A 15,594-nucleotide genomic window follows, 5' to 3' on the forward strand; every position below is an offset into this window, starting at 1 on the left:
AAATTTACAACTCAACTAGACAATTAAATCTAAACTGATGTACAAATATTGCTGATATTTATCATTGGCATCCATGTTTGAAAATGCAGTCAGCCATTGTGGCGATGCAATAAACCTCCCTAATTGTTGAATTCATAAATATCGCTATGAGTCCTTTTTATACACAATGAAATACATAAATTAATGCATTTAGAAACCAAATGATTTGATTTATCAATTAATCGTGATTATTGAGAAATTATATATATCATAGTCCAAATAATATTGAACATATGTTCCAATAGCTGCAATAATGTAGCCCTCTATGCGGGAGTGATTCACTCCCGCAACATTTGCGCTCATTCTAAACATTTCCTGACTTTCTTTACGTAAATAAAATGATATTCTATGTTTCTTAGTCAATATATAAATTTACAACCTGCAACCTAAGATTTGTGAGGCTCTATTCTACCGTTTTCAACAATTTCGATAAATTCCAATTTCTCGATTCATATTTGTGCGCCATGTTTTATGTACTGAAGTATAAACTTCCGATTGTCAAGTCATTTGCATATGCCATATAAGGTAGTATTTACACCAATGGACAAGTATGGAGGCGAAAGCTATTTCGTCGGTATTGAAAAGGTTTGAATTTAATATCAAGTTAAAAACCGAACAGCAGAGTGTAAATTCTTTCTGCAACAATATGATTTTCCTTTCTTTGTCGAAGTGGCTCGAGTAACTACATTTTCGCACTGATTGTCAATGTTTAGGTTTTTCATTAGATCCACCTACGAGATCTCGCGATAACAAGCATGGCGGAGCAGACGAAGAATTTTGCATGCTGTACATTATATTTAATGAAAAACACCTTTATTAGACATGCCCGAGCACAAAGTTGGTACTCTTTCTGGTGTAAACAACATTTGGGACTAATACACAGAGTTTATTATCGGTTATTCATAAAATTATTTTGCACCATTACGGAGATCCTATGGAATTGTAGCCCTATCCCGAAAACGTCAGAATTAAAAAAAAATTGGATAGGGCTACATTATTTCAGCTAATGTTCCAACAACTCGAACTGTGGTACGCACTATCGGCGCTGAATTACGTGTACGAAGTGATTTGTTATAGGCAACTTCAATCAATCACTCATTCACATTTTAATATACAATTTCAAAACATTTTCCAGATTTTTTTACGAAGAAAAAAAAACCAAAAGTGTAGGTATGACAAATTTACGCGAGTTATTGGTCGTATGAGAAAAGAAAATTTCCCCTTGCCGAGCTTTAAAAAATAAGCTTTAAAACTTGTTTTTATCATTGTTTGTTTACTAGATAACTATGACATACTTCATCAGACATCCATATTAGTTTTGATGTGCAGTAACTATAATCCAGAGTTTAATAGGTCTTGCGTAAGCCTCCGGAAGATCTTCAATTCAGTTACATGGGTATACAAAGATCAACAATGAAATAGGAGGCAGTTCACGATTTAAATACAATAAAGAGAAACTGATACAATATTGAGAAATTAATGTATAATAGAAATGTAACAATGTATGCAACATACTGAACAAGTGGACATGATACGACATACAATTGATAGTATTCGGTGCACCCACGCGTCAACAATTTTTCTGAAAAAAGTGAAAGTCATAGTTCTAGTACTGACAATGACAGCTGAATTAGCTACTATTTTCAATTACCGTGGCTTTCTTATTGATGTACAGTTAATTAGTGCTACCCTAAAATAATTCCTTTACGAAAATTTGGATACTCGGACTAAAATATTTTAATCAATCAAAAATCGATTTAAAGTTCCCTTTAGTTTTCCCCCATTTACGCCTAGCGATTTTGTAACTTCTTTTTTTCTCATGTAATGTAGAGGTTGTAAAACATCGGGGTACCACCATTCAGAGGCATTTGAATAAAAATTTGATAAAATCATGCACATCCCTTCGGTAAGCACAAACATACAGATCGTGTTGCAAATTGATCAACATTATGGACCCCCCCCCCCCCCCCCGCCCCAAATAGTGAATGCCTAAATTCCAACATTGATTCCTTTTCCCATACAATCTCCTGGAGAGAGTCATTCCAGTTGTGTGATTTGTAAGAGGAGAGGTTTGAACTTTCATCAGAAAGCAGACACGGAATATTTATCCTCAAAGGTCACCTTACGTTGGGTGTAGTGTCGCAGTTCATATCCTCATAATGTTTTTTAACGAATTTTATTTCTTAAATGTCATCAAATTTCCCCATAAAAGAAGATACAATCAGCTTCCACTGAATGTCAAACCTATAGAAGCCGATAGGTGCCAAGGTATAGAATTAATATTTATTTAACTAGCGGCCGCCACTTCATTTATCTGGCGGTCGCCACTTCATTTATCTGGCGGCCGCCACTTTATTTATACATGACGGCTGCCAATTGCTAAAACAATTTAATTCGTATTGCTGAGTGATTATTTTTGGAAAGATTTAGAATAGTACGCAAACACGCAGCATCGTTTTTCAAAGTGTATAGGGACAGTCGGAGGAGAAATTGTCCTCTACAATTGTTGACAAGCAGAAAACAAACTTTAAAATGTCTCTTTTGCCCAAACTCCGTACTCTTTAATTGGAGGGAGGGGGCTCCGTTCATCCTTCAATTTATAAGTTCATTCATTATTACATTTTTACTATTCATTACTGCCACCAAAAGAGTGGGGTGGGGGCCAATCCTCAAATTAATCTTATTTCACATGTGAAAATAACTTAATTTGCATGTGAAAATAACAGAAATTGAACATTGTAAAAAAAAAAAAAAAAAAAATGGAGGGAAAGCCCCCTGGTTCTACGTGCCTAATACGTTGGTATATTAAATATACATGAAGATTTGCTCTTGCGCGAATCTATCAACATTTCATATCGCAAACATTTACTTAACAGCACAATCGAAAACAACAATGTTCTTAATTGTATATCACATATAAATGACTAAGTATTGGAGAGGGAGATTACAGGAATTGCATCCTTTTCATTTTGAGAGAGAGAGAGAGAGAGAGAGAGAAAGGAGTTGAATAACTGGCGGCCGCCATATCAATTAAGTGGCGGCCGCCAGTTAAATGAATATTAATTCTATACCCTGGCACCTATCGGCTTCAATACAAACGTACCTTTATTAAACAACATATTTGATAAATATGTCCATTTGCCTCAATATATACATGCGACTTGTACTAGCTCTAATTGTTTAATACCTCTAACAATTTCTGAATATTTCGTTCTTATTAATTGGAGTCATTTAGACATTTTCTCAAGAACCACTAAGGCAGAAAAGTTTAAATTTGACTGATATATTATTGAGCTACGTTTGTTCAAAGCATGCCCCCCCCCCCCCCCCCCCCAGGTAGGCTGGGAACACAATAGGAGATTAAAGTTTAGCATGCGAATGTAGAGGGGAAAATCTTTAGACATTCTCTTCTCATACAACTGGGCCAGAAAAGTTTTAAATATTATCTATGGTGTCATATTTCTGCCTCCTATTTGTAAGTTATTTTTCTATAGATACGTATGTCAACATTCAACAGAAATATGTCAACATTCAACAGAAATATGTCAACATTCTAGACAAATATATCTCGCATGTCAACATAAATAAGTTGCATTTAGCATGTTGGAAGTCACGTGTGGGCGATATTTGATAATTTTGGAATATTTTACAAATTTTTATCTGATTACATTTTTCTTGCATGTCGACCTAATTACCTGCACGTCGACATATCTATCTTGCATGTAGACATAAATTATAGAAAAATAACTTGCATACGGGGGGCAGAAATATGCCACCATAATTATCCATGAATATACTGGGTAAAAAAAATCTGGAAATTCACATGAGAATTTCCTGACATAGCTTTGATTCAAGTTTGCTCAAATTATGATCCTGGGGGTAGGATGGGGCCACAATAGGGGATCAAGGCTTTATATGGGAATATCCAAGAAATCAATTAAAGCAAATTATTTTCAAAAGTAGTAGGACCACATTAAAACAAATTTAAGTGCAAATGTGTCAAACTTGCGTGGATTAATATATTGTTATGTCCTGCGATTATAGTCGAGGGAAGACCTTGTCTTGTTGGTCCGTCGTTGCGGACCTTTGCTTATAACGTTTCAGTGGGGAGTGTTAGGGTTTTCATATTTCATACACACATTCCTTGTGACATAATCTTTTCTTTGCTACTAAATCCTTTTAACCTTGAAACATTCACCCTGGTATTGGTCCTGTCGGGATTCGGGTCAGAAAAGGTCCTCAGTATCCCTTGCTTGTCGAAAGAGGCCACTAAATGGAGCTGTCCTTCGGATGAGTCCGCAAAAACCGAGTCCCCTTGTCACAGCAGGTGTGGCACGATAAAGATTCTTCCCTGCCCAAAGGCGGTAAGCACCTAACATAGGCCTTGCAGCCGTTCACCGGCAATGGTGAAGTCTTCATATGCGTGAAAAATTCTAAAGAGAGGCGTTAAACAATATACAATCAATCAATTGAACACCTTAGAGTTTAACCTACTTTTTAGGACACGTAACTATATTCAATATCTCCTGATTTGCAGTAACATTTGCTTTGGTAAGGTCTTACCTTTCGTAAACGATCTTTGACCTTATGATCTTGACCTTGGAGTTTGACCCAAATTTCAAAACTTTAACCTTACTCTTAGTTTTTTGATAGTGGGTGATTGGGCTCTCATAGGGTACATGTATATATACATTTCAATTTTCTTATATACATTCCTTGTGATAAAATATCAAAATGATTAACCTTGCGACCTTAACCTCGGTTTCACCTACTTTTAAGAGAATATAAGTTAACCTACTAAATATCCCTCAACTATTTAAGGTAGGATTGCCATGGGTTGAATATAGTATCTTTTTTTAGAAGACCTTTCATGTGATATCATGGTGTTTGACCTTTTGAACTTGAAGTTTAGCCTACATTTAAAACAATCCCTAACCTATTCAATATCTACTGAAATAAATATTTTATATATAGATTTTTTATTGCAATTCATTTCAATTCATACCACAATCATTGACCATTTCATCTAGGAGTTTGATTTACTTTCAAGAAAACACAGCTTATTGAATATTTCCTAACGATTTAAAGGGGGACATTGCATACACATACCTTGTGATGTCACGTTGTTTGACCTTGTGACCTTGACCTTGGAGTTTGACCTTTTAAAAACTGACATATCCAATATCTCATATATTATTTAATAGTAACCGTATCATTAAAATGCAAATAACACTTATGTTGTTATTCAGTATTTGGTTCACAATCTTATTTACATCATTACTATTTTGATTATGTCGTTATCTTTTATTTATCATAGAAACTCCATCAATCATAACAATCACACAGCAGCTATCCAGCTTCCTGTTCAATGTTGACGACAGTCAGGGGTTCTTTACACACGGCCTCACACTCGTCTTTCTGTGGAAACACATTCTTAGAGTGAGCGTTGGGACAGTCGGACCATAGGAAAGGCTCACACTGACCTCTAGCGACGTGATAGAAGTACAGAACCACAGGGGGGTTAACTCTGGCTGACTTTCCACAATACTGAACGGGTGGCAAATCTTTACAATCTGTAAAACGTTATACAATAAATTAAGAAATCTCTCTCTCTCTCTCTCTCTCTCTCTCTCTCTCTCTATATATATATATATATATATATATATATATATATATATATATATATCTGCCATTAAAGCCCACGTTATGTTTACAAACACGGAAACCACACTGCGTGTTTCCTTCGTAAAATTATATCGCGTTTATTTATGCGCGTTGGCATAAAAAATGAATAATATTTGGAATATTCTTCTTCATTTATTGAACCGTTACATATATTATTATAGATTACATTAGATATAGTACAACAACGTACTCACTTATATTCAGTAGATTAAATTATTTGCTCTTGGTTCCAAATTCAACTGTTTACTAAACCGTCTCTCTCTCTCTCTCTCTCTCTCTCTCTCTCTCTCATTGGAAATCCTAAATTTGAGTATACCAATCTAATTAAAATCAGATCCTAGAATACGCTCACAATCGCAGAGTATACGGCGCGGATCTAAGAAGTCTTGATTTTAATTAGATTGTGAGAATACGTATATATTTCAAAAAATGAATTTAGGTTGTTTGTTTTAGAAGACAAAAGTAATTTTTATAAACGCAAAAACAAAGGTACGCGGATTTTTCCTCTACCCTATTTAATTTAGAACAAAATAATAATTAACTTCGACGGACTGTACCTTTCAAATTATATGTAATCCCGAGGTAACAGCTCACCACTGACAGATTTAGACACAGCAACCAGCAGAGAGAACACTTCATTTTGGACTGTTAGATATTTAAATAAATCGCTACAGTTTGTCAGTTGTCTGTGGAATTTTCATCTCATCAACTTTACGTATAGTTAATCATTGCAAATCCAGAGGCCATATTTGAACATTAGAAAGGTTGATAGCACTAATTAAACACCAGATGTTCGTGGTGACGGCACATTGATGGCTCATTAGAAATGAGGACTAGATAATGCTGATTGTCCGATATTCTTTCAGGGAAAACGATCTTAATCATACTGTGATTTGTTTGAATTTAATTTTCACTATACATGTTTATGATTGTACATGAAATGATATGAAACTTTAATCTTCTTTATTGATACCCATGTTCGATCTTTTAAAAAATCTTTTGGTTGACGTATTAAAGGCATATGTACCATACACATTAATATCCAATGAATAAAGGTGCATGCAAGTGGGGTTTTTTTCGGGGGGGGGGGGGGTGTCTGTACATCGAGTAATAAGTTGTACACTTCATGCAAATTATACAATTTAACTCGATCGCATAAAGAACAATCCGATTTATTTGTTCAATGTTGGAATTTTTTTTTTACGGTATATTCTAAACTACGAAACCCTCATATGGTGTGATATCATTTGTAAAAATTGTTTAATCTAAATTATACATCGTTGTAACATTGTTGTCTACTCACTCTTCATATTGCCATTTTTGTTTGTTTTATAATTGTATTTATGTATATGATATCCAATGAGTCTGGGGCTCACGGAAATAAAGAATCTGAATCTTGGATGTCTTCACCTATTTTTGGTATCATCATGTTTCAGAAAATCGCACGCACGCACGCACCCACCCATACAGTGTATAGATATATAGACCGTTAAAGTAACACACGGATCAGATATCTTAAGTGGTATTGCAAGATATGGTAAATGGTGGGGGTCTTCTCTCGTCTTAACTGTCAGTCCGTAACGCATAACTCCGACATATCATTGATCGGTAGCAACGAAGCAAACCAGTCTGGTTTATTCAATGCAAGATCAAAAGGGAGATTTTGTAATGCAGGATCAAAGCTTATGATGGTTGTGCGCAAGCGTGTAGGACAGATTATATAATTATTAGAAACGTCACGGTGGCAGATGATTCCGTTTAAAATGAGTTAGAATTTGTTAACATTACTCCATCAGTCTACATGTCATCCTAATTTTTACGTCGCCATAATTGTTTATACTTAATTCTGAATTGATTCAGCTTCCGCCGTTACGTGATCATGGACACAAGGATATTAATCCGTTCATAGTATTTTTAACACTGAGTACTTTAATCAGTTTGTAAACACTGGGTTTTGTATAACAGAATTCCTTAACATATGTTTCTCTCAAATCATCATATAGAGGGCATTTTAAGATAAAGTGGAACTCATTCTCTACATCAGTTAGCTCACAAACAGTACATAACCGTCGTTCTCTGACTATATTATTATGTCTTCCAACTTCAATATTTAGTTAATGAGATGAAGTTCTAAAGCGAGTAGTAAACGATTTGTACACAGAGTTGATGGGTTTATTCAAGTATAACTGTAAACAAAAGTTATCAATCAAATGCTGATATAAAAAAAAAACTTTTGTGAATTTGTAATGTTTTCTAAAATTGTTTGTTTGTAAACATCAATCATACGTTGTTCAATTAACTTGTAAGTATTATTATTTACATTTGAGACATTCCAAAGAGAAGATAAACCTAGATTTGCCAGTTCTGTTTGAAAGTTTACAGTCCAATTATCATTACAGGAAACTCATTCATCATAGAATGCTTTCAAGATACAGTTATTTGATTGTAGTAATTTAACCCAATACTTAAATATTCGAAGTTTTATTCTGATTGTTAGAGGAACTCTACCAAGTTCGCAGTAAATTAAATTATTGCAGGTTTTATTGTTTACACCTAAACGCTTTTTACAAAAGCCTATATGCACTTTCTCAACATCTCGAGCTTTGGGAAAACCCCATATTTCTGAACGGTATAATAAAACAGTGTTGACATAGGTATCAAAAATATAACATCGTGTTTCTGTATTAAAAGAATGGATTTTTTTTCTTCAAATTATTGGAAATTGAAAACAATGCTTTTCTCCCTTGTTCTGCGGCATGTTGGAATTTATCATTATAATTAAACAGTATGACATGGTAATTGAATTCATTGACAATGTTTAAACATGAATTATCATAAGACCATGAATTATCATAAGACCATGTCTCATTTTCTAAGTTTTCCTCCATTCCTGAAAACAACAATTTTAGTTTTTTGTACATTAACATTTAGTTTCCACTCATTAATATATTTCTTCAGAGCATCTAACATTATTTGTAAACCTCAGGAGTTTCGGATATGATAACCATGTCATCTGCATACATTAAAAGGAATAAATTTATCATTTGAATATCGATACTTGGACAATGTTCCTTAATAAAACTCATCTCAAAATCATTAACATATAAAGAAAAGAAAATAGGTGACAAAGTTTCGCCTTTCACTAAATCTATGTCATTACAAAAATAATCACTCAAAAATCCGTCATATTTTACACAGCTTTTAATATTATTATACATTGACTTAATGATATTGAATAACTTCCCTTGTATACCTTCATTGAATATTTTATACTACAAATGCTGCTCCGTATATTCTTTGTCTTATTTGATTGAAACAATCTATGGAAATGTTTGGGATTACTTTTTCGTAAGTAATTTAACATGTTGCCTTGAAACCTTTTGTATTGACGCCTTAACTTTAATTCTTTACATAATTTCTGCCTATTTTCTATAGATTTACATTTATTAAAAGAATATAATCTATCTTTATAATCATTAAATAATTTTTTTTAAATATGATTTTCCTTGTCAAATCTGTCTTCAATGAATTGGGCCATAAGTGTGTCCTCGGAATTCAATCTATACAGTCATGCCGATCTAATAGATTGAATTACCCTTCACGCCATGTTACACACGTCCATTTAAATTTTTGTTGTATTGTGCACGGCTGAGTGAAACGAATGTGAAGGACTTTAAACAGTTAATCTACTTTTATATACAAAAACATGCAAGTCAGTTACAATTCCCTGTAGTACACCGCGATGGAGGGGACGGCCACAGGTACCAATAGGACTCTTAAGCATTGTGTTCTAGGAGTACTCATAACCTTTGTTTTTGGAGCTGCCTATATTTTCGAGATGAGGTTGAATATCCTGTACAAAGAAGTGCTCAAACGCGAGGAACAGAGAAACCGTGACTCCGAAACGAAAGTAGACCAACTAGAAAAAATGCAAAACGAAATAGCACATATGAAGAAACTCATGGAAGAAGTACAAAAACGCGAGGAAGAGTTATCGTTGATGAAACAGAGAAACAAAGACTTAGAAACGAAAGTAGACCAACTAGAAAAAAGGACTACTGACTCAATACAGAAGGAAATATCGCACGTGAAGATATCTATGGAAGAAGAACAAAAGCGTAGGACTGAAATTGACAGTATGCAAACCACAGGTGTGTGTGTGTGTGTGTGTGTGTGTGTGTGTGTGTGTGTGTGTGTGTGTGTGTGTGTGTGTGTTGTGTAGATTAAGTCTGTATTTGTTGAGAATGGTTATCTAACTTCTCCACATTCAATACATGATGATATATCAGGTAAGTAAAATTCAAAAACATTTTATGATTTTTTAGTTAATCTGCATTACATTCAGATGAATTTTTCAATGACTACCAAGAAGTGATTTGTGCGAGTTATCGATCTTGAAAATTATGACGGACAGGAAAACATTCTTTCAAAATGTTATTGCATTTGTCAAATCTTTTGTGAAAGCTCCCAGCCTTCAGTTTAATGTGGAATAAAACTTCTGGTTTGTATTGTACTGTTTTGAAATACTTATTTTAAACATTCCAACTCCGGGAAGTATCATGGGAAATTTCAGTATTTGATAAACCCTGTGATCTATTCTATGGTTATACTCAACTCTTTCAGATTGTTATCGACAAAATATATATTCCCTTAAACATTATACCCTTACTAACAATAAAACCAATGATAGACAAATTTACAGAATATTGAATTCTAACAAAGATAAACCAACTGGACCAACAAAAAAAATTTTAAAAATGGGATAAACAATTTGAAATATAAAACGAAGAATGGAGAGGAATTCATAAGGATGAACACAAATATAGCAAATAACGATGGTTACAATATCGAGTGATAGATAGAATTTTAACTACAAAGACTTTTGTGAAAATGATTGAGAAATCAGACAATCTATGCACTTTTTGTTTAGAGGAGAGAGAATCATTGGAACACATTATGTATGATTGTGAAATAGTCAGTTGTGTTTTGTTTTTGTTGTTGTTGTTTTTTTTTGTGGTTTTTTTTGGGTTTTTTTTTTTGTTTCTGTTGAAGAAATGTGCAATGTTGGTTTAATGAAACCCTTTAATTCAATATTATAACTGATAAGAAAACTCTTATCCTTGAGTGTCTAAAAATTAAAATGGTAAACTTTGTAAATTACCATTTGAAACATTATACATACTTAAACAAATGTACCGGAAATTGCCTGCCATTGATTAAATTTAAAGCCATCTGGACTGATGTATACCAAGTAGAAAAACAAAGTACATGGAAAAATAATTGTATAGATCAGCTTGAAAAGAAATGGAAATTATTTGAAACATTAACTCAAGTATAAAAAAAATGCAAACTATGTTACAACAAAAGTGTCCTAAAATGTTTCCCTTTTAGTATCATATGTATTCCTTATAATTTGTTTTTTCCAAGTAAGGTAAATGTGTATCCAATCAATAGTTTGACCCTAACCCTAACCCTTTAAAAGGACATGGACACGATTTGAGCCGAAAATTTTAACATTTTATCTTTCTATTTTTATTGTTTAGAATGCTTAACTAAGGTATTTCAAAAATGGTCAGCAAAAATTTTAATGTTAGTTGTCAAGGTACATAGGAGATACAGAGCTCACAATTCTATATAATGCAAACAAGGCTGGTGCCATGTTTTTGTTTGCATAGATTGAATATACTAGTAAACGTTTCGTTTAAAGCATTTATTTTTTCATTTCAAATGTTGATTCTGAACACAGATAGTTTCCAGTGTTTAGCACATCTCATTTTGTTTTAAGCACGCTATGTTCTACCAATCAGACTATATGTAAACAAAACATAGCACGAGCCTTTACGGGATTTATGTCATTGATTACAGTTGGTTATCTTCACCTTTTGTTTACATAACAAAGAATGATGAGTGCTGTATCTCACTTGTAACTCTTATCCTTAAACGAATTTGATTCCATTTTTTTTGGCACTCTGTTTTCCCCTAAAATAGCTCTTACAAGTTTATTGTTATTTTGGATGTCAAACATTTCGGTTGAGCATCTCGACAAATAATGTCTCTTCAATTGTTCAATTCGTCTAAGGATAAGAGCTATGCATGAGGGCGATAATTCTTAATTTTGAAATGAATTTCTAAATTTTATCACAGCAATTGAATATATATCCGTATTTTCAAGCTAGTAACGAAGTACTTAGCTACTGGGATGTAGAGACCCTCGGGGACTAACAGTCCACCAACAGAGGCCTCGACCCAGGGGTCATAATGTAAAACTTATACGGTACCAATTCTGATGCACCAGATGCGCATGTCGACAAAACATGTCTCTTCAGTGATGCTCAAACGAAATGTTTGACATCCGAAATAACAATAAACTTGTAAGAGCTATTTTAGGATCTAATTTTATTTAGATTGGTGCACAGATCTAACCCTTATAAAAACCTTCGATTTATGGCACAGAAGAAAATGCGCATGGTTGATGCCGCCTATCGAAGTATTCTTGAATCACCGTTTCAAAACTTTCATACTAAAAAAAGTTCCTAACATGTTTTCCCACTATACTTGTTCCAAACTTACTTTGAAAGATTCATTAAAACCCAAGCGAACCGAAAGCTCGCAGCTTCAAATGATTCTATTTGTTGGCACGCATTGCGAAGTCATTTTTATTTATAATTTTAGGATCTGTGTACATCCGATGGGGACGGACGGACTGTCCGGAAAGTTCATCTCTCGTCTATAAAGGTTTGTCCAAATAAATTACCTGAATATATTGTACGTTTACATTCTTAATTCTCAATGGTAAAATCATTATGATTAACATTGGTGTATCATTTGTTTGCAGGATACGCCGGAGGATCGCATTATTCTCATAAAGGTGCGGCTTCTAACTTTATCTGTCTGCCGGAAGACCCACAGTGGGGAGATCGACAACCAACTGTAAATTTAGCATATGTGTATGGTACTGAATATGAAAGCAATTTATTTGGAGCAAATGTGCACCAACAAGATGTCCCCTGTAGTGTTTGTCAGGCTAGAACAGGAAGAAGCTCTATTATGATACCGGCGAGGACCTCGTGTTACGGGGACTGGACTCTGCAGTATAAGGGATATCTGGGAGCGGGATATCATAACCACGCAGCCGCCACAGAATATATCTGTGTAGATGAAAACGTGCAAACTGTACCAGGGGATTTTGAAAATAAAGATGGAAAGCTTATCTACCCTGTAGTTTCAAAATGTGGATCCCTAAGATGCAATCCGTACATTGATAATAAGCCATTAATCTGTGTAGTGTGTTCCAGGTGAATTAATTAAGATGGGCGGTTTGCAACCGGATACACAGATACCGAGTCGGTACCCATCACTGACCAGTGGCCAGTATCTCTGATTCAGGTACTGCCTGCGACAGGGGGTAACACTGTGCTGAGTTATATTTCAATTGTTAAGTTTGATTATGATGTTCATTCGTAATAATAATAATTGTTGACAATGAGAAATCTGCTGATATTTTGGATGTGTATCATATATGCAGTAAACTTGACAATCCTGTCAACAGACCATGTCTGATCACTCGATGTGTTCATGTCACTGTCTGATGTAGAATAAAATCATTATAAACCTTATCAATGCTGTTAAAATACTGAATTGTGTCAAGATATCATAATGTAATAAAGTGCGCGATGAAAATAGAGTTCATACCCAATTAATTGTGATTTGTGATAAAGTTATGCTCACTTCTCCTAGGCACCTGGTCCCGCCTCTGACTTGGATTTCTCGCAAAAAATCTTAAACTTGAGTTTGAATTTTCTTTTCTTTTAAAGGTCAAAATTTGAGTAAAATCTCTTACTTAGATCAAATTTCCGATTTTTTGTCGAGAAACCCAGGCCTGGTGTTTCAGATGCCCATGTTTGCCTCGTGTTCATTTTCTATTCTTTTAGTCTTTCTGAGATTGATCATTGATCGTTGTCACTTTTCCTTATCTATCTTTATTCACAAGAATAAGGCGATGAGACTGATACTACTGTATACGCTTCTCTGTTGTGCGAGTAAACATTTTACTTCTGTTTTATGTGGAATATTAAACACTTTCTCAGAACAAATAAAGCTAAGTTTAGATAGTTACATGTTTACAAGCAGGGTTTCAACCTAGTCATACATTATGTTTGAAACAACAAACACGTTATTACTAAGGGAGTGTATGATGAGGTATTGTCAGGGGAAATCATAAAAAGGTTTTGAAGTTATAAATGGTTTAACGGTATTACACGAGATGCCATGCCTAGTGGTAAATTTTCAGATTATTTTTTTTCCGTCAATTTGTACACTTATCATCAGTTGTCATTTCATATTTCTTACATGCATGTGGCTTGGAAGCTTTTCTTCCTTCATATTGTGGCCAAGTTCACCATACTGTATGTGTGTGATGAAATATAACAGGATTCGGTATCTCAGAAAGCCCAGGATATTAATATAGAGCAGCCAGTATAGATATATCTAATGGTTATTATAAGCAGGTATAGATATATCTAATGGTTATTATAAGCAGGTATAGATATATCTAATGGTTATTATAAGCAGGTAAAAGATTGACATTATAGATGAAGGAAGACAACTCGTACAAGATTAAGTTTCCTTATATTGGTATACAAGTAGAAGTGGATGAATTCAGGCACCGGTATCTTAGTGTAATTCAAAATAAACCGGTACTGTCAAAGAAAATAATAAACAATGATATGATGAAGCTGGGAAGGTCACATATGGAGCTGAGCCGTTTTCTATGGCTGACAAATAACGTATTTTGTAATTGTTTTTGTTTTTTTAAAAGAACTTCTAACCGAACATCTGTAAGAAAAAGCAAATATATATTCGTGTATAGCAGGAAAGCCTCTACGAAACTTTTTAATTCACGATCTCCTGGCTAGGGATTCTGACTCCAGGGCGGGGCCAAACTTGGAATAAAGTGTTTATGTGTGAAATATTTAAATAACATCCCATTTAATGCTATTGACAATACATCGAAACTAAATAGAAATTCAGAAAGAACTGGTAGTCCGTTACCAAAATTGTAAATTTCATGAACCCAGGGTTCCAGGATGGGTGAAAAGTATTTCAGTGATTAATGTATTTATCATTTGAAAAACTTCTTTAAGTTTTACTGATACTGTATGCAACCTAAATGCATATTTGGGAAGAGTAGAAAAACATGCACCAAAATTGTGTAGATCGCATCCCCAGGATTGTGACTTTAGGTCGGGTTCCAATTAGTCCAAATAGGGTTAATGTTAAACTTATACAGTACCAATTTTGATGCACCAGATGCGCATTTCAACAAATAATGTCTCTTCAGTGATGCTCAACCGAAATGTTTAAAATCCGAAATAACGATAAACTTGCTAGAGCTATTTAAGGGGAAAACAGAGTGCCAAAAAGTGGAGTCAAATTCGTCTAAGGATAAGAGCTTTGCACGAGGGAGATAATCATGAATTTTGAAATGAATTTCAATATTTTATCACGGCAATTAAATATACACCCGTATTTTCAAGCTAGTAACGAAGTACTTAGCTACTGGGCTGTAGAGACCCTCGGGGACTAACAGTCCACCAGCAGAGGTCTCGACCCAGGGGTCATAATGCTAAACTTATACGGTACCAATTTTGATGCACCAGATGCGCATTTCGACAAATAATGTCTCTTCAGTGATGCTCAACCGAACTGTTTGAAATCCGAAATAACGCTAAACTTGCTAGAGCTGTTTAAGGGGAAAACAGAGTGCCAAAAAGCGGAGTCAAATTGATGTAACATCGTATCCTGTAAAAGCCTTTCCTTAGTATGTGAACTTTCTGGATCATTTGTGTTTTAAGAACACATCTCGTTTTA

The 15,594-nt window shown here is 34.4% G+C and overlaps 1 protein-coding gene across 1 annotated transcript; it reads left to right on the forward strand.

Moving 5' to 3' along the window:
* The first annotated feature begins 9,372 nt into the window (after positions 1–9,372).
* LOC125677405 (uncharacterized) lies at positions 9,373–13,411 on the forward strand. The gene is made up of 3 exons (XM_048915452.2): positions 9,373–9,875; positions 12,397–12,459; positions 12,560–13,411. The coding sequence occupies exons 1-3, from the start codon at positions 9,467–9,469 to the stop codon at positions 13,021–13,023; spliced, it is 936 nt and encodes a 311-aa protein (XP_048771409.2). The 5' UTR covers positions 9,373–9,466; the 3' UTR covers positions 13,024–13,411.
* Positions 13,412–15,594: the final 2,183 nt, after the last annotated feature.

This window comes from Ostrea edulis, chromosome 3 (assembly GCF_947568905.1).
Source record: "Ostrea edulis chromosome 3, xbOstEdul1.1, whole genome shotgun sequence".
Lineage (NCBI taxonomy): Eukaryota > Metazoa > Mollusca > Bivalvia > Ostreida > Ostreidae > Ostrea > Ostrea edulis.

What these genes read in the sequence shown, in the direction of transcription:
- LOC125677405 (XM_048915452.2), top strand. Translation starts at nt 9,467, where the DNA reads ATGGAGGGGACGGCCACAGGTACCAATAGGACTCTTAAGCATTGTGTT. An exon ending in TGACAGTATGCAAACCACAG is followed by an intron (nt 9,876 to 12,396) that starts GTGTGTGTGTGT and finishes TTATAATTTTAG; the next exon opens with GATCTGTGTACATCCGATGG. An exon ending in TTCATCTCTCGTCTATAAAG is followed by an intron (nt 12,460 to 12,559) that starts GTTTGTCCAAAT and finishes ATTTGTTTGCAG; the next exon opens with GATACGCCGGAGGATCGCAT.